Source organism: Vitis vinifera, chromosome 18 (assembly GCF_030704535.1).
Source record: "Vitis vinifera cultivar Pinot Noir 40024 chromosome 18, ASM3070453v1".
In the NCBI taxonomy this organism is placed as follows: Eukaryota; Viridiplantae; Streptophyta; class Magnoliopsida; order Vitales; family Vitaceae; genus Vitis; species Vitis vinifera.
The window spans coordinates 18,224,609-18,250,589 of NC_081822.1; the positions used below are offsets into that span (position 1 = coordinate 18,224,609).

General features: G+C 34.9%; 2 protein-coding genes and 2 long non-coding RNA genes across 4 annotated transcripts; 3 read left to right on the forward strand and 1 right to left on the reverse strand.

Annotated features, from left to right (window-relative positions):
- The first annotated feature begins 9,107 nt into the window (after positions 1-9,107).
- On the forward strand, positions 9,108-10,428 carry LOC132253213 (uncharacterized). The gene is made up of 2 exons (XR_009465021.1): positions 9,108-9,216; positions 9,339-10,428. It is a non-coding gene; the product is annotated as an uncharacterized LOC132253213 (long non-coding RNA).
- A 1,687-nt stretch (positions 10,429-12,115) lies between these two features.
- LOC100266519 (auxin-binding protein ABP19a) lies at positions 12,116-13,070 on the forward strand. Its single transcript, XM_002273348.4, has one exon. The coding sequence runs from the start codon at positions 12,226-12,228 to the stop codon at positions 12,853-12,855; it is 630 nt and encodes a 209-aa protein (XP_002273384.1). The 5' UTR covers positions 12,116-12,225; the 3' UTR covers positions 12,856-13,070.
- A 2,661-nt stretch (positions 13,071-15,731) lies between these two features.
- On the forward strand, positions 15,732-20,716 carry LOC104882655 (FAD-linked sulfhydryl oxidase ERV1). Its single transcript, XM_059734529.1, has 5 exons — positions 15,732-16,120; positions 19,318-19,395; positions 19,957-19,964; positions 20,033-20,110; positions 20,440-20,716. The coding sequence occupies exons 1-5, from the start codon at positions 16,028-16,030 to the stop codon at positions 20,549-20,551; spliced, it is 369 nt and encodes a 122-aa protein (XP_059590512.1). The 5' UTR covers positions 15,732-16,027; the 3' UTR covers positions 20,552-20,716.
- A 130-nt stretch (positions 20,717-20,846) lies between these two features.
- LOC109121710 (uncharacterized) lies at positions 20,847-25,774 on the reverse strand. The gene is made up of 4 exons (XR_002029004.2): positions 25,385-25,774; positions 22,765-25,209; positions 22,445-22,655; positions 20,847-21,190 (listed from the first exon to the last, which is right to left on the reverse strand). It is a non-coding gene; the product is annotated as an uncharacterized LOC109121710 (long non-coding RNA).
- Between the last annotated feature and the right edge of the window lie 207 nt (positions 25,775-25,981).

Here is a 25,981-nt window from a genome sequence, read left to right on the forward strand (position 1 = left end):
GTGCTTGTTTGATGTTCATGTCATTAATATTTGGCTTTTGCATGGTTTGCCAACAGTATCACGACTTGATCTTCAGAGGTCATTTTGGGTTTGAGAGACTTATTATTCTTCTTTAAGTCGATGAGAGCATTGTACAATCCTTTTCTTCATGGATTTGGGAGACATATTGGGAGTGAGGTTTGGGTTTCCTTTGCACTAGGTTCCTTGGATCATTATCTATATCACCACTCCCATCATACAGTGACTTGCTTCGATTTGGCGTTCATAGGATGAGTTTTTCGTCATTATCACACATTGCTACACTTTTATCCCAATTTGTTTCTTCATTTTCTTCTACACCCATTCATCATTCATCTTATCCCTTTTTGTCTTCTTTTACCCTCGTCGATCATCGTCTCGCTTCATGAACGACATGTTCTTTAGTGCACATCACTTGTCGTTGGACATTGTTCATTTGGATGTAGGGTTGAGTCACCTTACTCACATGGTCCTCCGATATTTGACATTTCACACACAAAGGCTTGGCATTATCTATTGGGTATTTGGGTCTTTGTTTCTCGTTGTTTCATTCATCTTTTACCCCTAGCCTTCATTACGGTCCAAGTCATAAGACCACTCTAAGGCCATGAGATCTCGTGTTTGCTTCGACGGATTTCATTTGGATAGGCTCCATCTACTGATTGAAGTACGGGATGACGACAGGGCTCCATTTCTTGAGGGATATCAAGGATCGCATGCTGCTTTTCTGTTTCGTCTCTTCGCCTTTGGTCTACGATCAGAGACAGATGATGCAAAGAGCCAAGACTATCCAGGGCCCCCTCCGCTTGCTGGTTTATTATATTCATACTAGGGAATACCCCTATCCTTGCATAATGGCATCAGTTTTTACACTGGGACACAGACAACCTATTTCACCAAGTGACGCTTGGCATCAGTGTTTGAGTAGGCCCCCATATTTAGCTTGGTTTCCTTATACAACAGCTTGCTTCTAAGATATGGCCCGGGATCAGATTCATGTGTATTCGTCGACCCAGTGGGTGTGCACACTAGGGCATACCCCATACTTTGTCATGTTCGCTTATCCACACGATTGGGTCTTCAGTGATATATTTTAGAGTTGTTTTTTTACTAAGGCACTTGCATATTAGATGTACACACTGGGACATACGCCCTATCAGTTTTTTTGTGGATATTGGATGTTGCGAAATAAAGTCGATGTTGTTATAGGAATGAATGTTTGTGATGTTTTCAGCTCTCTGACTTTGACCATATGTACGGTTATGGGATTCTAACATGGTATGAATATCTTAGACTGGGGCATAGCCTTTTCTTTTCACCTCTAGTCACATTTCTGAGTTGTTCTATAGGGGCATACCCCATTTCTTTCCATCTTGTTAATGGTGTTCTTGTTTTCTCGCTTGTCATTTATTGGCATTTTCTAGACGTCACACTCAGGCATACCCATTCGTCTTTCGTGATTGAGATGTTTGATTTCTTGCTTATTCAAATCATTTAATGGCGTTCTCATGTTCATACCGGGGCATACATCTTCTTTCTTTGTGTTATTATGCTTGGCTAGTTTTGTTTTTAGGTTTTTCGGTACTCGCCCCGACCCTTTTGCGGTACTCACCTAGATTCTATCCCTTTCCCGATACTCACCCGGACCCTTCTCCGATACTCACCATGATTCTACCCCTTTCCCGGTACTCACCCGGACCCTTCTCTGGTACTCACCCAGATTCTACCCCTTTCCCAGTACTCGCCCAGATAGGATCCCTTCTCTAGTACTCACCCAGATTCTACCCCTTTTTGGTACTTGCCCAGATACGATCCTTTCTATCTTGGATTCTCCGGTACTTGCCCCGATTCAATCCCCCATCTGTTTCATATTCTCCGATACTCACCCGGATACGATCTCTTTTCCAGTACTCACCCGGATAAGATCATTTCTATCTTGAATTCTTCGGTACTCGCCCGGATTCAATCCCCTGTTTGTCTCGTATTCTCCGGTACTTGCCCGAATATAATCTCTTCTCCGGCATCGTGCTCGGATTTCCTTGGATTCTTCAGTACTCGCCCATACTTGATCCGTTTTCCTTTAGTCTACTTCGGCATCGTGTCCGAATATCCTGATCTTTTCAAGCATCGCTTCCGGTTTCCTTTAGTCTTCTCTGGCATCATGTCCAAATTCCTTTAGCTTTCTCCGGCATTGTGCTTGGATCTCCTAGTCCATTCAGTCATAATGACTCATTTCCCTTAGCCTTCTTTAGTGTTGTGTGGGGACAAAATTGTTGGTCATTTGAATTCTTCACTAGAGTTCATTTCACTCATTCATTGCTTGCACTTCGCACTCGCGTTTCACTCATTCATTCACTCTACTAAATAGGGGCATATTTTTAGACCCTCAATTTTGTCCTTCGACACTTGCATTTATCTTAGGGGTGTCACATGCACCTAATTTTTTCCGTATGGCACCACCATGGCCTCCCTTTTGGGCTTGATCGATTTTCGAGCCTCGTGTAGGTTCATCTGCAGTCCAATGTAGTACAAGTGTGTAGTTCATTTTGGAGTATCGTCATGGCCAATTCCCTAGTTGTTCACATCATGCTGAAGAAAGGAAGTGAGGTCTCCCCAAAACTTCAGTTCAGTTGGAGTTCATAGAAGTAGGTTTAAATACGGAGCACTTGGGCTTGTTTCGATCATATCTCCCTCATTCGAACTCATAATTGCACACCATTTTTTTTATGGACTCCTTGTTCTTCAAGGAATATTCTTTAAAATTTTCAAATTTTTTCTCAACTGGCTCCACCGGTCCCCAAAGTTTCAGTTCAGCCAGAGTTCATTGGAGCATGTTTGAATTTGGAGCACTTGGGCTTGTTTCGATCATATCTCCCTCATCTGAACTCAAAATCATGCACTATTTTTTTTTTTCTGGACTCCTTGTTCTTCAAGGAATATTTTATCAAAATTTCAATTTTTTTCTTAATCGGATCGACTAGTCCCAAAGTTTCAGTTCAACCAGAGTTCATTGGAGCATGTTTGAATTCGGAGCACTTGGGCTTGTTTTGATCATATCTCCCTCATCCAAACTTGGAATCACACACAATTGTTTTCATAGACTCCTTGTTCTTCAAGGAATATTCTGTCAAAATTTCAAATTTTTTCTCAACCAGCTCGACCGGTTGGCAACCGGTTCGTTGGGCCAGCTTGTATAGAGCACTGATTTTGGTGATTTTGGAGCCCAAATCCTACATGGCTCGATCCCATAAGTTCCATATCGGTCTTGGGCAACATTTTGGATCCATTTTGGGCCTTGGTTTGGGTTCCTTGCAGCCCACCATGAATCCATATGGATTCTTGGTGGTGAAGCAAGGGAGTAAATGTGGTGAGAGCAACTCACCTCGTGACTGTGAGAAGTGTTTATCGAGATGGTTTTCGAGGTTGATGGGGGCACTTTCCAGAGCTGAAGGAGGGAAAAACAAAGGTGGAAGTGGGAGGAGCAGGGGTTCTGGTATAAAAAGCCACAATGGAAAGAGAGAAGGACCTTATTCCTCTGTATTTTTTTTCCTGGGGGGAAAAACTCTGTCCAAGTTTGGTGAGGGAAAAGAACAGAGTGTGGAGAAGGTTTTGATCATCTGAGAAAGTTTTGGGTGCACGTCAAGTGAGCAAAGAGGGAGGAAAAACAAAAAGTTTGAGGTTTTAGAGTGGGAAGACTCTGTTTGGGGATTTTTCTGGTTGGATCCTTGGAGTGAGGTTCTGCTCGTGAGCCTCTGTGTGCTAAGGCAAATAGAAGGAAAGACAACCTTGAAGCCAAGCAGATTTCTGCTTAAGGGGAGAACAATCTGGTAAGCACTAATTTTGGTATCTCATTCATTTTCTTTTAGATTTTCTTATCTGTTTAAGAGACTGGTGAAACTTCTATGGTTGTTTCAAATAAGGAGTGTTTGAGGATTTGGTATTGTTCCTCTTTGCTTCCTTTTGATCTATTTCTCAGTTCATAGTTCAGTTGATATGTTTCTCCCTACATCGATTTAGAATGGCATGGCTCTGTTTTGAGTTTTCCTTTGAGAAAGAGCAATTTGCTTTATTGTCCTCACTTTAGTTGTAAGTAGTATTCTGTTTGCTTTGCTAATGGTGTGTCGAGTTGCACCCCTTTTCAACACATGAAGTTCATGAATGGAGCTCCAGGTTTATAATCTTCTCTTCCACCTTTGAATATCTCAGCTTTCATGCTCATCCTGGGAGGAAGGTTATCAAGCATGGTCTTTTGGATTGTTGTTTTTCTCCTTTAATTTTGTGGCATAAAAGAGAGATTCTACACTGCTCATGATTCTCCATGCTTGTTTTTTTAATAGTCACTTTATGGATGCTCTTGATATGTAACTGTTGCATGGTTTCATTTTTTATGTTTGTTGTGGATGTCTCATTTTGGGTTGGTTCTGATCAGGAATTGGGGGGGGGGGGGGGGGGGTGACCTACTTTGATGTGTGAGTAGGGTCACTACCTTCATTAGTTTTGGTTTTGGTTAAAGGTCATTGTGACCTCTTAATTGTTAAGGGAAGGATTCTTATGGCCTTGTAGCTTTGGATTGAGAAACTTCTTACATGCTAGATTCAGGTGGCTATGTTGGTATAGGCGTTTCTGCCACTTGGTTTTTCTTGAAACCTCTCTTGCTTGGTATTGAAAAAAGGTCTCCATGACCTTCTCTGTTTTTTTAATTTGGGCCTACCCATCAATAATCTGGACTTAAACCCCAGGCCTTGTGGCTACATGTAGAGGTAGAGGTTCCATGTGGCTTAAATTTTGGTTTACTTCTTGGTGATTCCAGTAGCTGCATTGGGGGGCTTTAGGTGGCTGAATTTCAGTTGGATTCATAGGCTATAGGAGGCTGAAATTTCAGTTTGTTCAATGGGATTTACGTAGCTGTAGGTGGGAGGCTTTAGGTGAATGAAATTTCAATTTGGTTTCAGGGGATTTAGGTGGCCGCATGTCTCCGTGGCCTTAGTTTTAATAAGGTTGGGTGGCTCAGGTTTGGCCTTCTATAAGGAACACGTTGCATTGTTTCAGCCGGTTCTCCCTCATCCGAGCTCGGAATTGAGTGCTACTTTTTTTTTGGATTCCTTATTCTTTGAGGAATCTTCTGGTAAAGTTTCAGAATCTTTCTCAATCGGTTGAACCAATTGGGAACCGGTTCAATGGGTTTTACTAGGCAGCCCTGTTTATTAAACATGTTGCATTGTTTCAGCCAGTTCTCCCTCATTCGGGCTCGGAATTGAGTGCGGTTTTTTTTTTGGATTCCTTATTCTTTGAGGAATCTTCTGGTAAAGTTTCAGAATTTTTCTCAATCGGTTGAATCGGTTGGGAACCGGTTCAACAGGTTCAACTAGGCAACCCCGTTTTATAAACACATTGCATTGTTTCGACCGGTTCTCCTTCATTCTGGCTTGGAATTGAGTGCTGTTTTTTTTTTGGATTCCTTATTCTTTGAGGAATCTGATGGTAAAGTTTCAGAATTTTTCTCAATTGGTTGGACTAGTTGGGAACCGGTTCAATAGGTTCTACTAGGCAGCCCTAGTTTTAGCATGTTTTGACCCTCATTTTTGTTGTGGCTTGAGCACTTAGGCTCCAAGGCACTTGTGGGCCACCTTTAAGGTTAAAGTTTGGTTTGATTAGATTTCATGTGAGCCCACTTCATGGATGGGAAGATTGTGGGTTAAGCGAGTATGGTTTGGTTTGATGGAATTTAAAGGAATGTGTGCAAAAGAAAGCAAACCATTTATTTCATTTCGACCTACTGCCCTCTCTTTTGGGTATGAGATTTGATGTTTGATTGAGAGTGCATGTTGTATGCTTGTATTACTTGCCTCACCTTTTTCTTACAGCGCATGGCTGGGGACCATAAGTATGCACTTCGACTTTGGATAATGAAATTCACATGAATGCTTGGTGCATGATTGCTATGTATATTTGTTGTGCGTTTGAGCTTATTGACTGACCTCTTATGCAGCACTTGGCTGGGGACCTCAGGTATGCACTATGATTTTGACTTGTTGAGTGTATGTGCATGCTAAATACTAGGCGGGTCTATGTGATTCATGTCATTTGTTTAGCCTAAGCTTTGTTTGATCTTTGACCCATATGCTCCCATATACCCCAGTTCATTAGTAGAGACCGAGTTCAGGGCCTAGAGGGGTGCTACCTCGCATGAGGTACCTTCCCGATAGGTAACCTAATCCCTGGACCCAGAATCTAGTTTTCGTAGACCGCTTTTTCCTGACTAGAGTCATGTTGGGGTTTTTGTTCCTACTTAAATTTCCCCATTTAAAAATAAAAATAAAAAGTAAGTGGCGACTCCAAACAAAACCGTTCCTCATTGGGAAGAATTTTTCAAAATTAAAAAACGAGTTTTCCCTTTCACCTTTAAAATTACGAGTGGCATCGGTCGATAGATCAGGTGAGGGTCCACAGTATTTTCTAAGTGGAGATTATTTTTCAAAGTTACACCTACTGTACAAGACCAATTCTAGATAGATAATATGTTTGTGTGATTTAAAAATTGTTTTGCATGCCTTTTTTTTATGTAAACTAGACACTTGATTGATATTTTTTTTTTTTTTGTATGATTTTAGGAGACCTTTGGTTATTTTTTAAAATATTGGTTAATACATGCCATTCCTCTTTAATTAGTTCTAGATCTTTCAAAATTTTTGTAATTTTGGAATTAATCTAAACCTTGAATGATTATTCAACCACTTGGATGATGAACTAGACATATAGAGGATATTTCTTAGAATTTTTTGTAATTAAATTCACATTCTAGACCTTTTTTAGGATTTGTTTTATGAGGGCTTCTATTTTAACTTATTGCTAATGATATTGTATTGTACTTAACATGTTATTTATTTTGGAGTTATTTGACATAACTTGATTTGACTTTTGACTTGTGTTCTATAATATAGATATGATGAGATTGTTGTATGATTTTTTTCCATGATGAGGTATTGGCTCTAGATATTTATTTAGGATTTTTCTTATGAATGTCTCTATTCTGAGTTTGCTTAGTGTTTGAAATAAGTTATCCATTTTGACATCTTTAGTTCACTTGTAAATTAATCTAACTTTAGTTATGTGTTATGAGCATGTCATTCAACACAAGATTTTATTTAAGTCTTAGGAGAACTTTTGGCACTTTATGAGGTTTCATTTTGTAATTGAATGTTTGCTGGAAATATGAACCTTAGTGTTGTAAATTATTCGAATTTCCTAACTTTTAATTTAAGTTGTATATTCATCATGTAGAATATGAGATTTTGATCATGTTAATTATTACTGCTTGTAAGCTAACCCTCTTCTAGCTATATGCAAGCACATTATGAGTTATGTATGTTATTCAGGTACGTTCCTTGCACTTTCTACTTTATTTTTGTAAATATACAAACCTTGTTTGTGAGCTTTCTAATGTATGATATCGTTTTGATTACTTTGATTATTGCTTGATTATTTGAATGGATTGATCGAATACATGTTATATGCTATATTTGTTAAACTAGTTTTTATGTTTTCATGAAAACACTTTGGGATGCAGCTCAGGTATGCCAATCTCCTTTTTCTACATGAGTGTTTCTTTTAGTATGATTGTTTTGTTGTACTTAACATGTTGTTAGAATCACCTTCAACCTTTCTTGGTACCAAAAGTCAATCAATTAATTGTCACACTTCCCTCAACCTAGCCAATAGAGACCTTTTTAAGGCTTAAAGGGGTGTTATTGTTTTAAGGTACCTTCCCAATAAGTAGTCTGATCCTTAGACCTAGACTTGGGTTTTTCGAAGACACATTTTTTCAAAAGTTTAAGGAGTTTTTTTTTTTTTTTTTTAGGATTTTAGTTTCTTATTTTATTTTCTCTATAGAAAAATAAAAATAAATGATGACTCTAATTTTTTCTTTTATGTAAAATACAATTTGTCACTTAAAAAAGGTGAGTCTCGTCATCGAGTGAGGATGCACATGAAAAATGCCCACTCAATATGACATAAAAATAAATTTAAAAAAAAAACACAATTTTCATAAATAAAGAATTTCATTAAAGTCAATTGCACTTGGAAATCATATGTGATTCAAAGAGTCATAGAGAAAGAAAAAAGAGGATCTATGTTTTCTTATTCTAACCACTTTAAAAAAAAAAAAAAGAAGGTAAAACTCAAATGGAATTTAAACAAGTTAAATAAGAAAGAAAATGACTAATTTACCCTAACTCCTAAAAAGGAAGATAATAAATCTAATATAAAAAATAAATAACTCTATCATTATTATAATTTATTATTATTTAATTACAAAAAGAGAGGATTTATGTTGTTTACCGCAGGAGATGGTTTGAGTAAAAAGAAATTCGGGATTATAACAAAAGAATACTAAAATATTATCCATAGCAATGCCAAAGAGAAAGAAAAAAATGTAAAGAAAAAAGTAAAACAAAAATTATTTTGGAATCATGCTTCGAAGCATAATATACATACAAATATATATATATATATATAGTATATAAGTCTCACCTAGAAATTAAAATAAAATGTGCAGTCTTTAACACACTGATTTAATACCATATTACTCGAGAGTCTTTTGGTGGCACAAGAGATGTGTTGTACGTTTAAATATACTAGAAAAGAAAAACATTCAATTAGTCACCGGAATCTTCTGCCGGCATGCTCAGAGGAACATTGTGAATAAAATGAAAAGCAAAACTACTATCGATGTGTTTCTGTACTTCTGCCAATTATGAGGCTTGCTGATCAGGCCTTTTCTCTGAGCCATATATTATGACCAAGGCCTCACTCCTTCCCATTCTCAGATTCCTGGAGAACTCTATTTTTCAAAAGATTCAGTGCAACACTTCATGTTCTCGTCTTTCTTGGATGTCGGTTTCTCGGTCTCTCTGCTTTTCCCTTATAAATATGCCTTCGGCTTTATTATGTTGTTTTTGGTGATGCCTTACTTGTATGCCAATATGACCAAGTACTTTCTTTACAAGATTCCTGTCATTTTCTGTTCTTTAAAAGATTCAAAGTAACACTTCATTTCCATCTTAACTGGATGCTGATTTCTCATTCTCTCTGCTTTTCCCTTATAAATGGCCACAAAGAGTCACAATTGTTAGACATTAAGATTGGAATGCCATAAAAAATCAGTTCCAGCAGAGCCAACAATGCTATTAATTACATGTAAGTTCATAGTCATCCAAGTAACTAGCTCGTTTTTTTATGTTTTTATTATGTATGATATTCTTTTCCCAGATATCATCTTTTGTTCTTCATTTCTGGCTCCAATATTTTTGAATGTTTAGTTGTCAGCAGTTTGATTTTCATGGAGACCAGGCGGGTAATGCAGATTTTCCAAAAAGTGTGCTCAGGCTTTGGAATGAATGGGAGGTCGTGCGACAGTTCTACTAAGCCTCTTCCTATCCGAAGAAAGCACACAGTTAAACCCTGGATCAGAATCCTTGTTTGGTTTAATACTCGTCAGCAGATTGAGTGGCAGCTGTTTCACTGGGTACCCTCTCCAACAGCCAAGGAGATTTAGGGGTATCCTCTCCAACAGCCAAGGGGATTTAGGCATAATTTGATAATTGCTTTCTAAAAGAGTTGTAAAAAATAGTTTTTAAAAACTATTTTTTAATATTTTTTAGAGCAAAAATTTATTCAAGAACTTGAAATGTTTTTAATTTATTTTTAATATTTTTAAATATGTTTTAAAAATAAATTTTATATTTAATGTTTTATTTCTAATCATTTTACGTGTTCTTATATTTATTTTTTAAAAGAGCTTTTAGAAAATAAGTGAAAACAATTAATTTTTTTTTATATATATAAAACACTATATTTATGTTTTTAATAATAGAAAAAAAATTATTTTCTGATTATCAAACGTGTTTTTATGAATTTTATTTTTTTTTTAGAATAGAAAACTGTTATTGAAAATAGTTGCCAATAAGACCTTACCTTGTAAATCTCTGGATCTAAGCTATATGCTAATGGTGTTATGGACACCATTCCTTAATTCAGAGGCTCCTTACTTCCATCTCCTAGATATCTTAAATTCGTGCAAGAGTGATTTTTTTTTTTTTTTTTTTTTTGAGAACAAAAAATTGTTATCGAAAATAGTTGCGAAACAAAGCCTTACCTTATAAATCTCTAAATTTAATCTATATGTTTTGGGAACCATTCCTTGCTTCAGGGGCTCCTTACTTCCATGTCCTAATTATCTCAAATTCATGCAAGAATATAGGTAACTTAAAGTTCAAAATCAAAGGGCGACATTCCTCACCATCTTAAAATCTTTTAGAATAAGTGCAAAGCTATGTTTGGTATGTGGAAATAAATATTTTGTTTTCACTTCTATTTTTTCTTGAATAGGTATGAATTTGGTGATTTTAATTCTTGTATTTTTTATGGACTTAGAGAGGTAAAGTTAGAATAATTATTTGTTTTCATTTTAATGTTTGATAATGAATGGGAAAAAAATGATAATAATAACCTTACATTTAGTTTAAAATTATTATTATTTATTTCTTATTTAAAGAAAAACATCAATTAAAAGTTTTTATTTCATTCCCATTGTCTTTTAAATTATCCAAATATAAGATGAGATGAAAAAATGAATGAGACGTCCATTCTCACTCTTAATTTCCTTACATCAAATATGACCTAAATACTTTTGAGATGTAATAGTGTGCATGAATTCAACATAGTTTGACAATAGCTTAGGTGAGGTAGTAGTTCCTCGCTCATATTTGCCTGATCTTGTGGCATATCTTGGTTTTATTAGTGAACAGATCCAAATCTTAGAAAGTGAAGTCAAAAGGTTGAATGACTCATATGTTACCTTCTCTCTTCTTCTCCTTAGGCATAGGGTTTTCAATTTTCTCTTCATAATCAGTTCCTTAATTCACTTGGCCCACAATTTTACACAGATAAATATCTTCAACCTGCCATAAGTTACAGATATATTTAGATGGAAAAGCCACAATATCATCACCCTAACAATATGTTGGAAAAAATATATATTTTCATTTATTTTAAAAATATTTCCGATGGAATAATTGTAGAATCTATGCTTCAGAATGATCCACATACATATATAGAGATATCTGATTTTTTAAAAATTCAAACATGTACATCATGGTGGCTGCATACACTCTCTCTTGATTTGGACCTGGGCCGGGTAGAATATATCCATGGGTGACCCGTTTCACTAACTCAAGTCTATTATTCCATGGAGTAAAAATTACTATTATTATTGTACTAATTTTGGGGGACCATTGTCTAGTTGATCGATAAGTAATTAAGCCATTGCTTCTTTTGGTTAATTAGTTTTAACCTTTGTTTGGTTGCAGAAAAATTTAAGAGAAAAGAGAGAAAAAATGGAAGGAAAAAAAAATTGAAAGAAAATAAAAAATAAATTTAAAACTAATAAATTATATTTATATAATATTTCAAACTCATTTAATTGATTTTAACTTCCTTTATTCTTTTTTAGTATTTTTTAAAGTACAATTAAATTAAATATGAGAAAATTATTATTAACATTTTCAGGAATCGAATATAACCCTAATGTCATATCCTCGAATCCTATATGACCCAAAACCCGATCATCCCGGATTCCAAGTGACCCAAAACCTGGTCATCGTCTCCTCTTTTCTTCATCCTATCATCCTCCCATACTGCAATCCAGGACTTCTGCATTATACTTGACAGCCCCCATGCCACAAGCCTTATAGGCTACTCATGCAAGATCAAGCTTGATCAAACAAATCTGTGATAAACATAGAATGCTAGCTTTCATGTTATCCCACAAGTTGGACAAATGGTTTATCTTCTTCAACATTAATGCTATGCCATGACTTGGTCATCCTCTTAATTACCTCTAATATGATCAACTCTCCAAAAAAAAAAAGTCTTCTTTGGAATGATGAAGATTGATGACTAAGCATTCACTTGCATCTTTATCCATGAAAATAATCACATGCAAGGGAAGGCCACTTTGAATTTGAAGTCCCACCAACTTCTGATCTATAAGAGGTTTTCCATACAAAAAGTAATTCCCTTTCCATACAAAAAATGGCGCTCCCCCAAGACTAAAACGCTTCATGCTATAAATACTAATCAAGGTTTGGTGTAATGGAATCAAGTACTTAGCACCACATCTATCATATACCAAAATCACCAGACAAAATGCTTCACATTCTTGCCTTGTTTTCCTTCCTCCTCGTCTCCTCCTCCCATGCAGCAGTCCAAGACTTCTGTGTGGCGGACTTGACAGCCCCACAAGGCCCTGCAGGCTACTCCTGCAAGACGCCTGCAGAAGTAACAGCTGATGATTTCGTGTATTCAGGCCTAAGTGTGCCTGGAAACACCTCAACCCTCTTCAATGCCGCCATCAACACAGCATTTGTTGAAAAGTTTCCAGGCTTGAATGGCCTTGGCGTCTCCATGGCACGAGCAGACATAGCCCCTGGCGGTGTGATTCCAATGCACACTCACCCCGGCGCTTCAGAGATAATTCTTATAGCCAAGGGCTCTGTCACTGCTGGTTTAATTTCTTCGGATAATACCGTCTACTTGAAGACACTCAAAGAGGGGGATATCATGGTTTTCCCTCAAGGGTTGCTGCATTTCCAGGTGAATACTGGTCGGACACAGGCACATCTTTGGGCTAGCTTCGGTAGCCCGAACCCTGGCCTCCAAATCCTCAGCAATGCGCTGTTTAGCAACAACTTGCCTTCTGAATTGATAGAGAAGACCACTTTTCTTGATGATGATGAAGTGAAAAGACTCAAGGCTCTTCTTGGTGGATCTGGGTAATTCAGCTTGGCGAGAACTTGTTAATTTCTTGTCACCCTCCCACTAAGTATGTAATTCACTTTAATTAGTCTTTCAAGCTATTGATTCTTTGGATCAATGGCATGTGTGGAGTTCTATATTTGGTTTTCCAGTGTGAGATTAATTACCTTGTAATAATGTTCGTATATTGCTTTGCAACATCAAATGTAGACCATAAGTCTTGCCTGTTTTTCTTCTTTTATATATGCTAAAGGGGTGTTACCGTGCTGAAAACCCCACGCGTGGAAAGATAACTTTTGTAAAATCTAGATGAAGTTATTTTTTTTTAGAGAATCATCCTCAAAGTAATTTTTTATTGTAATTTTAGATGTATAAAATACCAATATCTTAATGTTTAAAAATTAATTTTAATTATTAGGTAGTGTTTGGTTTGAAAAGCATTTTTAGTTTTCATTTTTTTTTTCTTTTTCGAAAATACATTTGATTAAGAAAAGTAAAAACTGTTTTTTTTTTTATAAAAAAAAAAACAAATTTGTAAAATCTTGTGTGATTTTAAGCCTTCATTGATCTAAACACTTATGAAAAAGAAATCTTAGCAAAATTTTATATAATTTATATGTAATGTTATAAGATCATCATTTTAATGAATAATATTGATTCTTTATAATATAAATAATGTGATATTATATATTATTTTCTATTTTTTTTTTAAAAATTAATAAAATATTCTACTATATTTATAATTAATCAATTAAATTATTTTAATATAAAAATATATTCATTTATAATAATCTAGTCTAATAAATAAAAATTATTTATAACGCATATAATATTTATTTTCAAACATATAAAATAATGTTTTTTATATTAATATTTCTTTCATATCAAACAAAATTTTATTTCTTACATATCCCCACCAAGTCTTGTATTTAATTTTATTATTTTATTGGTTTCAACCTTTTTGAATAATGTAAATTAAATTTTTAATTATATATATATATATATATATATATATATGTAGATTTATTATTAGTTATTGCATCTTTGTTCATCATCTAATGTATTTCTTCCATCTTTCATTTATAACCAATCATTTATTCATGATAATCATAGTCATATAAAAACAACGAAACAAAAGAAAAAAATGTTAATTTTTTATGGAAAAAAGAAGAGAAGGAAATAATGTTAATTATTTTTTAATATATTAGATTAGAAAATTTACATTAAATATAGGAGTTTTCAAAATATATTTGTTATTAAAAAAATAGTTTGTTGAAAATTATTTCCTTTAAAAATTTTAATAATTAAAATAATATATAAAATAATATAATGATTTATTGTGTTTTTAAAATTAGGAAATATTAATGTCATTTATATCATAAATCGTCTAAAATTTTTTATTAACTTATGTCATTCCGTTGTGTTCTTCCTCACCATCATTGCCCTTTTTCACTCATACTTCTTCACATTTTTACTATAATTTTACATTTCTAATCTTTTATTAATTATTCCTAAATTTTTCCAATTAATCTTCTATTTTTTGAAAAAAAAACATTTAAAAAATGTGGGTATTCAAATTATAGAACATAAAGTCCCTTTCAAATAATTATCAATTATATATATATTGAAAAATGTTAGGAAATTTTTTTAAAGCAAGAAATATAAGATTTATTTCCATAAAAACATATCCATAATTTAGAGTTTTTTTATCCATTTTTGAAAAATTAAAAAGTTTTATTTTTAAACTCAATAAGAGTTTTTATGTTTGTGACTAATTTTGTTAAAGAATTTTAATATGGATGTAGGAAAAGGTTGTTTGAAAGTTTTATTTGCATTTATACAATAATTTTTTTCATATATAATGAAAATTTTAGAGTATTTCTTTAAAAATCATAATATTAACTTTCAACTAAGTAAAAAATATAGAACTATCCAATCGAAACCTTATTTTATATAAGAAATTACTTTTTAACTAATGAATATATAATATTAAAATTATAATTATATTTTGAACCATAATATTTATCTAAAATGATTTTTTATAATGTTTTCATTATTTCTTTAAAATAATTTCTTTAACTTTGAGTTTATTTTAAACTAAGAAAAAATTATAAAAATATTTAAAAGGAAACCATATAATTATTTAAAAATCTGTAATTTATAGCTTTAAATAATAATAATAAGTTTTAAATTATTATTAGTAGTAGTAGTACTAGAAGGTAATGTTCATTATGGTGGGAGAAGGAAAAGCCTATTTGAAAAAGACATCTTTTATTATTATTATTATATTATTTGAAGATAATGCTTATTATGGTTGAAGAACGAAAAGTGTATTTGAAAAAGATATTTATTAGCATCATTATTATTATTATTAGAAGAAGATGAAGAAGAAGAAGAAGAAGAAGATAATGTTCATTGTGGTATGCGAGAATGAAAAGTCTATTTGAAAAAGTCATCTTCAAATACTGATTAGAAGGTAATGCTCATTGTGGTTGGAGAATGAAAAGTCAAATGCTCATTAAAAGTTATTATTAGAACAAGAAGGTGATTATCATTGTGATTATTAAAGGCATCTTCTTTTATTATTATTATTATTATTATTATTAAAAGAAGAAGAAGGCAATGCTCATTCTGGTGGAAAATGAAAAGTCTATTTGAAAAAGATCTCTTCAAATGCTTATTAGAAGGTAATGCTCATTATAGTGGGAAAACGAAAAAGTCTATTTGAAAAAGACATCTTTTATTATTATGGGAAAGTTGTGTTTTCATGTGCCAATATGGTAATAATATTGTTTTGGGAACCCAATTTTACATATTTTAAAATTGATAATGTAATTAGAAAATATTTGGAGAATCATGCACTTTCAGCTTATGTGTATTTCAATACCAAAAATACCCTTCATCTTGCCAGCTAAGCGTTCCACATCTGAAAATTCAAAAGAGAAAAACCCTTCGAAAAGCCACAAAACCAATATCTCTCTCGTATTCTGCTTTTCCCCTTCTCTCTCCCATTCTCAATCTCAGAAACCCAAAATGTTGTAAAACCTAACCTCTTTCATTTCTGTAACATTCTCGTCTCCCATTTTCGTAACCTTTTCCCCAAATTACTTGATCCAGAAACCCTAATTTCTGAAACGAAGATCAGATCCGGGGAAAATTGGTAATCAGAATCAATGGTGGGTGCATCGAGCTCATGGTCTCGCGCATTGGTTCAGATCTCACCCTCCACTTTCTCCGTCATCGGTATCGCCATCGGCATCGGCGTTTCCGTCTTGGGTGCCGCTTGGTACTTTCTTTTCCCTTCCTCCCCTGCAAAATCCACCAAAATAGAACAACTAATAAAATTTTTGCATTCTTGTCAAACCAGCGGAGGTTTAGGTTAAATCGATACATTATATTTGATTTTTTTTTTTTGTTGGATCGTTGTTTTGATGGTTGCGTTATTGCTGCATTTTTAGGGGAATTTATATAACTGGAAGTATTTTAATTGGTGCCATCAAAGCTCCTCGGATTACTTCAAAAAATCTGATTAGATGAGTACTTCAACTTTCTTTCTTTCTTTTTTTCTCGCTGGTTTTATGGATCATTGATGTGGCTGGCTTATTAATGAGAGGTAACTGACAACTTTCATGTGTAAAAAAAATTGAATTATGCCACCACTTGCTAGATTGTCCGGGCATAGGTTACATGGTCGTAGGATAACCTAATACGCCTATTTACCATCAATATCAATGAGTGTCAATTCTGAAATCTTACTGAACATACATTTGGACAAATCAATATCAATATTGCGGCCAATATTTCAATATGGTTCATGTTGATATTCTATAATATTATTGGTATTCCTCATTTACTTTGATGAACTGAAGATTTTTGTGCTCATTTCCTATGCAATACTTGCTTGTTTTGAGCTTAATTTGAAGACTCATTCAAGATTGCTGCTAAATTCACAAAGTATCGGCACGTTGTTGGTGACTTGGAGGCATGAAGGGGCAATTTAGGAACATAAAAAGGAGTCAGTAGAGAGTGCATAAAAATGATAATATTTTCCACTTTGACGGTGCAATTTCCTATTCCAGCTCATTGGGGTTTAAATCCCATATTATTTTCAAATAGTTGTATTAATACATGCATAATGCTTGTATTGTTAGTCATTTTCCTACTATAGTGGCTATTTTTCATTGCATTTTTGAATAAAGATACTAGTTTTAGATTTTTATTCACATGATTTCTCATTTGCCTAGCCTCATTGCTTATATTGGATTTTCAGAAGTTCTATGCAAGTAACTAAACAATTGTGTCAAGTAGTTGTGGGAGAAAGAGATGGAGAAATCCAAAAAAGAGAATGGATATAAAGGAAGTAATAGGGTAGGTTCTCATTTTTTGACTTTGCATCATTTACTTGAGTGAAAACACAGTAAGCTGGTACTACTCTTCCATATCTGGAGAAGAAACTTGCAACTAGAAACATCTAACACCCCTTTGATGGCCCTTTGACCCTCTCACGCAATAGTTGCTCTATCTATTTGGCTCTAATTTGACATGTGAAATTTACTAATTATCTATCTTTCTACTTAAAGCATGTCCCGCAATTTTTTGTTGATGCATTTGTTGAGAATCATAGGCGTATATATGAAGTGGTTATATTGATTATTACTTCATCTGACATGATTTTTCAGTAGTGTAATGCCTGCAACCTTTAACTACCATGTTACAAAATTTTACATCATATCATAGTGAATTATTAAATTCCAAGCCTCGGGCTTTCTTTGTGACCCTTAGAGTATCCCATTATGTGGTTCTCTTGAGTGCTCAAGAGGTCCACCAAATGTTTTTTGGGACTGTAGCTTAGGTACTACCTTAAGGGCCCTTAGGTACTACCTTAGTGGCCTTGAGGTACTACCTTAAGGGACCCTAGGTACTACCTTAAGGTAAACTTGAACTCAACTTCTCCCAAGCCTCGGGTCTTCCTTGGTGACCCTTAGAGCATCCCATCATGTGGTTCTCTTCAGTGTTGAAGTGGTCCACCAATGGTTTTTTCAGACTGTAGCTTAGGTACTACCTTAAGGGCCCTTAGGTACTACCTCGGTGGCCTTGAGGTACTACCTTAAGGGACCCTAGGTACTACCATAAGGTAAACTTGAACTCAACCTCTCCCAAGCCTTGGGCCTTCCTTTGTGACCCTTGGACCATCCCATTATGTGGTTCTCTTCATTCCACAAGTGGTCCACTAAGGGTTTTTTGGGATTGTAGCTTAGGTACTACCTTAAGGGCCCTTAGGTACTACCTTAGTGGCCTTGAGGTACCACCTTAAGGGACCCTAGGTACTACCTTAAGGTAAACTTGAACTCAACTTCTCCCAAGCCTCAGGTCTTCCTTGGTGACCCTTAGAGCATCCCATTATGTGGTTGTCTTCAGTGTTAAAGTGGACCACCAAGGGTTTTTTGGGACTGTAGCTTAGGTACTACCTTAAGGGCCCTTAGGTACTACCTTAGTGGCCTTGAGGTACTACCTTAAGGGACCCTAGGTACTACCTTAAGGTAAACTTGAACTCAACCTCTCCCAAGCCTCGGGTCTTCCTTGGTGACCCTTAGAGCATCCCATCATGTGGTTCTCTTCAGTGTTGAAGTGGTCCACCAATGGTTTTTTCAGACTGTAGCTTAGGTACTACCTTAAGGGCCCTTAGGTACTACCTTAAGGGCCCTTAGGTACTACCTCAGTGGCCTTGAGGTATTACCTTAAGGGACCCTAGGTACTACCTTAAGGTAAACTTGAACTCAACCTCTCCCAAGCCTCGGGTCTTTCTTGGTGACCCTTGGACCATCCCAGTATGTGGTTCTCTTCATTCCTCAAGTGGTCCACCAATGGTTTCTTGGGACTTTAGCTTAGGTACTACCTTTAGGGCCCTTAGGTACTACCTTAGTGGCCTTGAGGTACTACCTTAAGGGACCTTAGGTACTACCTTAAGGGACCTTAGGTACTACCTTAAGGTAAACTTGAACTCTACCTCTCCCAAGCCTCGGGCCTTCCTTTGTGACCCTTAGACTATGTCATTATGTGGTTCTCTTGTGTGCTCAAGTGGTCCACCTTTGGTTTTTTGGGACTGTACCTTAGGTACTACCTTAAGAGCCTTTAGGTACTACCTTAATGGCCCTTAGGTACTACCTTAAGGGACCTCAAGTACTACCTTATCTAAAGTTTGGTTTTTTGTGACTGGCTTGTTGGTTCAAGTGGGTTTTCCCTATTTTATGCTGTCTCTCTCGGTTTGGTACTTCTATCATGCTACATTGAACTTCCCATGTCAAAATTGATGATTTTGTGAAACCTTCTACACATACCAGATATAGGATTCTTAGTGCCTTATTTGTGTTCTAATACAGATATCTATTCATATTTGCATCTACTTGGTGAATTTATTCTATCATATGGTATCATGTAAGACTTGGCTTTCTTGCTAAATTATTTCATTAATTATTTGTTCAGGGAAAATCAGCTAATCATGTGAGTGAAGTAGAGCTTGGAAGGGCTACTTGGACTTTTCTCCATACTCTTGCAGCTCAGGTCTGTTTAAACTTGTTGCTTTGGAGGTTTGGATATGATTTTGACATTATCAATTGGTTGACTTCTACTTAGGTCTCAACTGTCAATTGTTATTTACTTCAAATCAATCTAATTTGGACAATCTTGATGCAAAACTAATCTAAGAAACTTAAAAGCAAAACCACTTTATTTGATAATCTCTGCCATAATAGTTTATCTGAACTTGAATTTTAAACACTATTTCTGAAGTATGTTAATAGCTTCATGTACTTTAACTTGTCAAACTTGGTAATTTGTGATTGGTATGGTCTTCAGAAGGATTTAAGTTGGGTTTAAATCAAATGTCTAAATGCACAAGGAGAAGGCCAAGATGTGGCTGGAGTTGATGGGAAAATGTTCCATTTCACATCTCTAACCAAGTATGACATCTGCATTCTGAAATGGGTGAAACTTAGATAGAGTAGATCCAATTGGTAGGGAAAAAGCATTATTGATCATTTTAATGTTAGATATATGGATAACCAAAGATAAGGAAACTAACTTTCCAGGACATTCATTTATGCACTTTTTGCACCTTCTCAGATAGAAAAGTATCTTACCTGGATATATCTCGTAATCTTGTTAAAAAATGGATATTTCTTCTGTGAATCATTGACAGAGCCAATCCTGTACAAGCTGGATCTCAAGCTGAGTTCTCACAGTGGCTATGTCACGTGCACAATGTCGTTAACAGAAGGTGAGAGATTACCCATACTGGTTCCATAGAATTACTATTTTACTAATGTTTCATATACATATTCTCCTAATCCCCCCTGCTAGTTGGTTTTTCATCTACTAGTTTGAACATTCATCTCCTGAAAATACGATGGATACAAAGATGAAACCAAATAGGTAGCCAACCATCTGTTTTTTTGCTGGGTTTTCAACATGACCCATTTTACCAAATCAATTCAGGTTTCTGATTTGATGAATGAAACCAAGTTTCTCATAAACCAGAATGGGTGTTGCTCGACATGCAAGTTGGTTTTGTTTGTGCTAATTTGCAATTGTTTTGTGTTTCAACAGCCTTAATAAACCAATATTTCCTTGTAAGAGAGTTGATGCAAGGTGGGGCAAGCTGAAATGCGAGCTGCGTGCATGTTATCTGCAAGGAACTCCAGATTTTGGTGAAGGATGACATTAACATAATTACCATAAACCATCAACTGATGTTATTGTTTGATTTTCAGTGTTACTATTGCAAATAATAAGAGTCATATGAAATTAATTAATATAGGAAATCATTTGAATGTCTTGTATAACTCTCTTTGGTATTGTATAAAACAAAATCAGTTTCCCTTAATTATTTCAAGGATAATTTCAACAATGGTTGTGAACAACTGGTTTTTTCTTAACAACCAACCAGAACCCAACATCCTTCCCAATTTCCAAAATGAGAAGAACAAAAAAAAAAGGACTCAATATGTACTATGTTGAAACTTAATTGCCTGAAGTTGAAGCTTTTGCTTGATTATCTGTGGTTGGAAATGGAGGGGCCTGGCCAAATTTCAGTATACATGCAGTTTCATAAACAAAGTGGAGTTACAAAATCGCTTGAGCATCCAAATATGCATCGCATGAGAAACACTAAAAAGATAAATCACTGTTCACAAAGTCAAAAGAGGAAACTAATGGAGTTGGTGTAGAGCTTCCATCCGATGATGTCAAACAAGGATTTGAACTTGTTTTTACATTTAGCTCATTCCCAGAACTCTGAACACCAACCAATAACTGGTGCGGGGGCGGGACAACACCATACACCTTACATGAGGAAGCCCTGCAACAGTGAAAAAATGACCAGAAGTCATTACCTAAATCAAACTACCATATGATGTGAATTTATATAAATTCTAATATACGAACTTATTCATATAGACCGCATATGAAGAAATATGCATAAATTGATGTGATATTGAAAACTGAAAAAGTAGTTAAAAACAAAATTTCCCACGACCATCACATGGAACTTTATAGGCTGGTTGAAATTCATATTAATAAACATCAGAATAATACTAAAATCTATACTCATTAAATGAAGTGGCACAATATTTTGTGAGGGATAACAGCTGGTAATGATACAGACCTTTTATTACAACAAAATTATAGTATTTAACACAGTCTAAATAGAAGCTATCTATGAAGAAAATAATATTCACATTCCCCTCAGACTATATTTAAGAGGGTTAATCAAATTACCTCCAAACCCATGGTGTGCCAGGAACACCATTCTTTGGCTTTTTTTTCTTTTTGATAAACAAAGAGAAGAAAAATGATTAAAACACGCCTAAAAGGGGGCGCTCCCCATGTACACAGGCAGTATATAAAGAAAGCCAAACCCAAGGCCACAAAAACAACAAGAGACTAAAAAGGAAAACAGCTAAACTTCAACCCCATCACCCAAAAAAATCAGAAAGGAGAGATAATCATAATTTAGTATACTCAACTTATAAAATTTAGTATCCATCAATTCACTATAATGAATTAATTTCAAAATTTCCTCCCTCCTCACCTCTGATCCAAGTTTCAGATATGAAAAAGATTTAAAAATACTGTTTCAATTCACTTAATTATAAATCCAAAATACCCGGTTCCACATTCAAATAAATTGGTACTAGAATGAGCCCTGCCCCACTACTATGTGTGCCTGTTTTCTCCTCCCTCTTTCATAATTTTGACTTGAGCTACTTCAAGGGAAAAACAAAATAACACCTACTTCAAGGGAAAAACAAAATAACACCACAATGTTTTTTTCCTTAACAAAGAAAAATAAAAATATGTTATGCCAATATAAGAACATAATTCTTAACCATTTGATGTTTGGGGCATGTAAGCCATTTCCATGTGAGCCTTAGAAGTTCAGAATAGTGAGAGATTCTCTCTCTCTCTCTCTGTATCTTCTTCTATTTTTTATGCAGTAAGGACTTGTCACTTTAAACACATTGATTCCAAAAATAAACAAAACAAATAGAATGTAAAAAAGAGTACTGTCCATTTCTTTCAATATACTTGTAACAGAGAATTAAGGACTCACAAATGAGGGTTGGCATCAATCTTGCTGAAAAAATCTCCACCAATGGGATGCAAAGAGCTTATTAATCTGTTCAGGACAACATCTATATCCATATTGAAATATTGTGTATATGATGAGATGCTAAAAACTCCCTTCCAGTTGCTCATTGATTGTTGTGGTCCATCTCCTTCTGCATGAACCGACATATAGAAAGATCATTTGAACCAACGACCTTTATCCCAAAAAGAAAAGAAAAAAGGAAGTGATTAGAACGGAATGCATTAGGTGCGAAGTCATACTCGTTTCTGAAGAAATATATGCAAGGAAAGCCGGAAACATACCCACAGACAAGGTTGGCAAAACCCATAATAATTCCAGAGGCAAAGATTGCATATCCGACTCTAAGGGACTCTGGTGCATAAATATTGGATGCAGGCACACTCTCTAGCTTTGTTTGAAGAATGATTGCCACAATAACTCCATATATAGCAACAACCTCACAGAATATGACACTAAGAACTGAACACCCCAAAAGAGAAAATGACCAAAAAAATAAGTCAAAACCATCATTTCTTAAGGGGTCTGCATTTTGTAGTATCGTTGTGCATAAAGTGCAGCAAAAGAAGTCTAATTTTTGTTCACAAAAAACATTCTACAATTCTCCAAAGTGGAGGATTACTTTCCTTTTCATTTTGTTTTTTCTTATGCTTTGAAGAAAACTTGGATAAGCGCAATGTGTTCATCTCCTATTATGCAACTACTTCGCTAGCATATTAACATGATACATGACTCATCCAACACATAAAAATCCTCTTTTTGGTGTTTTCATTTTCCACCAGGCTTTTCCATGCACACACAAAGGCAAAAGTACCAAGACATTAACTCACCCAAGCCACAAATGGACATCTACATTGCATAGATGCAACTCTGCAATTAAAATAACTATTGTAGGCGACTAGAAAAAAAAATTCCTCCTATTGGCTTTTATTTTTCCTTTTATATTGTTCTCTCAACAATACCAGAAGTGGTCAACTACTTTCAGCCACAATCATAACTTTACTTGGGAAGTGACATATATCAAACATGTGGGAACAAGGTTGGCATAAGGGAAAACAAATAACCGCACTACTCACTGCATGCAAGCTCTAGTTTGGTGGCAATTCATATCTGACCATCATTAGCAAGTGAAGGGGGGGCTTTTTTATAAATGACTTTTTTATAAAATTGAAATCAATGTTGTATACATAACTTTGCAAAATGTGAGTCCAAGGAAGCCAAGAGTCCAACAAGGCAAAAGACAAAAAGTGCAATATATCTGAGTACTAAGAGGATAACTACAACAATATAACTGCATCTGATCCTCACTATCTTTAGATTTGATTCCACTATTTTTTAACTATGCTCTAATAGTTATATCCCCATTATTCCATATCCCATTGTAATTTACAGTTGGTTATTCCATCAAAAGGCCATCTCCTACCACTATTGCAAAGCAACAAGGTTTTTTACACCCTCTTCTTCTAAACAATACTGTGAACAAATTATTCTTAATAATTTTCTCTTCCTCTGTTTCTTCTTCATGATATTTTTGGTATTCAGCCACTTTAAGCTTGCTTTGGTATTCAGCCACTTTAATATTATTATTATTTATTTTTCTAACTTCTTTTGTCCACATCTCAATTTTTATCAGAAACTGATTATAATAACTTGTGATCATATTCCCTTCAGATCACGACTAGGGGCTATACAACCAAAGAAATTAAGAAATTCTTATTATTCCAATTACAGGCATTGTATTGTTTAACATCAACTTCACATGAAGTACAAAGGGAATTAGAGTTTGAAATACAGTTCTAGACCTATTTCAATAGCTGTTATAACTGCTATGACCAGAAGCTTTATGCATATTATTCATTACTCTATTTCTTCCTTTCAGAGACCTTATACCTTCTAAGAGGGTGCATACCATAGGATAATACATCAAGTACTTGAACAGTCAACAAGTACCCATCTTGGATGACAAAGAAAAACAAGAATTTCAAAGATGCATAAAAACTTATAATAAGAACCTCCCTTCACTCCACTAGGCACATATCTACAATGCAAGAGACAAAAAATAAATAAATAAATAAATAAATGGCCGCTAAAAAACACTAGGGTTTCAATATTAATGAATTCCAACACATTGAAGCAGCTGGAATAATCCAAAGGAACAAACAGGTTGTAATCCAAATGAAAAAATAAAAATAAAGTCTATTACAATTCTATAATGCCGATACTTTGTGAATTTAGCAGCAATCTTGAATGAGTCTTCAAATTAAGCTCAAAACAAGCAAGTATTGCATAGGAAATGAGCACAAAAATCTTCAGTTCATCAAAGTAAATGAGGAATACCAATAATATTATAGAATATCAACATGAACCATACTGAAATATTGGCCGCAATATTGATATTGATTTGTCCAAATGTATGTTCAGTAAGATTTCAGAATTGACACTCATTGATATTGATGGTAAATAGGCGTATCAGCTTATCCTACGACCATGTAACCTATGCCCGGACAATCTAGCAAGTGGTGGCATAATTCAATTTTTTTTACACATGGAAGTTGTCAGTTACCTCTCATTAATAAGCCAGTCAATGTAATACCACATCAATGATCCATAAAACCAGCGAGAAAAAAAGAAAGAAAGAAAGTTGAAGTACTCATCTAATCAGATTTTTTGAAGTAATCCGAGGAGTTTTGATGGCACCAATTAAAATACTTCCAGTTATATAAATTCCCCTAAAAATGCAGCAATAACGCAACCATCAAAACAACGATCCAACAAAAAAAAAAAAAAATCAAATATAATGTATCGATTTAACCTAAACCTCCGCTGGTTTGACAAGAATGCAAAAATTTTATTAGTTGTTTTATTTTGGTGGATTTTGCAGGGGAAGAAGGGAAAAGAAAGTACCAAGTGGCACCTAAGACGGAAACGCCGATGCCGATGGCGATACCGATGACGGAGAAAGTGGAGGGTGAGATCTGAACCAATGCGCGAGACCATGAGCTCGATGCACCCACCATTGATTCTGATTACCAATTTTCCCCGGATCTGATCTTCGTTTCAGAAATTAGGGTTTCTGGATCAAGTAATTTGGGGAAAAGGTTACAAAAATGGGAGACGAGAATGTTACAGAAATGAAAGAGGTTAGGTTTTACAACATTTTGGGTTTCTGAGATTGAGAATGGGAGAGAGAAGGGGAAAAGCAGAATACGAGAGAGATATTGGTTTTGTGGCTTTTCGAAGGGTTTTTCTCTTTTGAATTTTCAGATGTGGAACGCTTAGCTGGCAAGATGAAGGGTATTTTTGGTATTGAAATACACGTAAGCTGAAAGTGCATGATTCTCCAAATATTTTCTAATTACATTATCAATTTTAAAATATGTAAAATTGGGTTCTCAAAACAATATTATTACCATATTGGCACATGAAAACACAACTTTCCCTATTATTATTATTATTAGTAGTAGTAGAGTAGTAGAAGAAGAAAAGGTATTTGCTCATTGT

Excerpts from the sequence above, each read along its gene's own strand:
- LOC104882655 (XM_059734529.1), top strand. The coding sequence starts at position 16,028 with ATGGTCTCGCGCATTGGTTCAGATCTCACCCTCCACTTTCTCCGTCAT. Across the intron at positions 16,121-19,317 it reads TCCGTCTTGGGTGCCGCTTG|GGAAAATCAGCTAATCATGT; the intron begins GTACTTTCTTTT and ends TTATTTGTTCAG. Across the intron at positions 20,111-20,439 it reads CACAATGTCGTTAACAGAAG|CCTTAATAAACCAATATTTC; the intron begins GTGAGAGATTAC and ends GTGTTTCAACAG.
- LOC100266519 (XM_002273348.4), top strand. The coding sequence starts at position 12,226 with ATGCTTCACATTCTTGCCTTGTTTTCCTTCCTCCTCGTCTCCTCCTCC.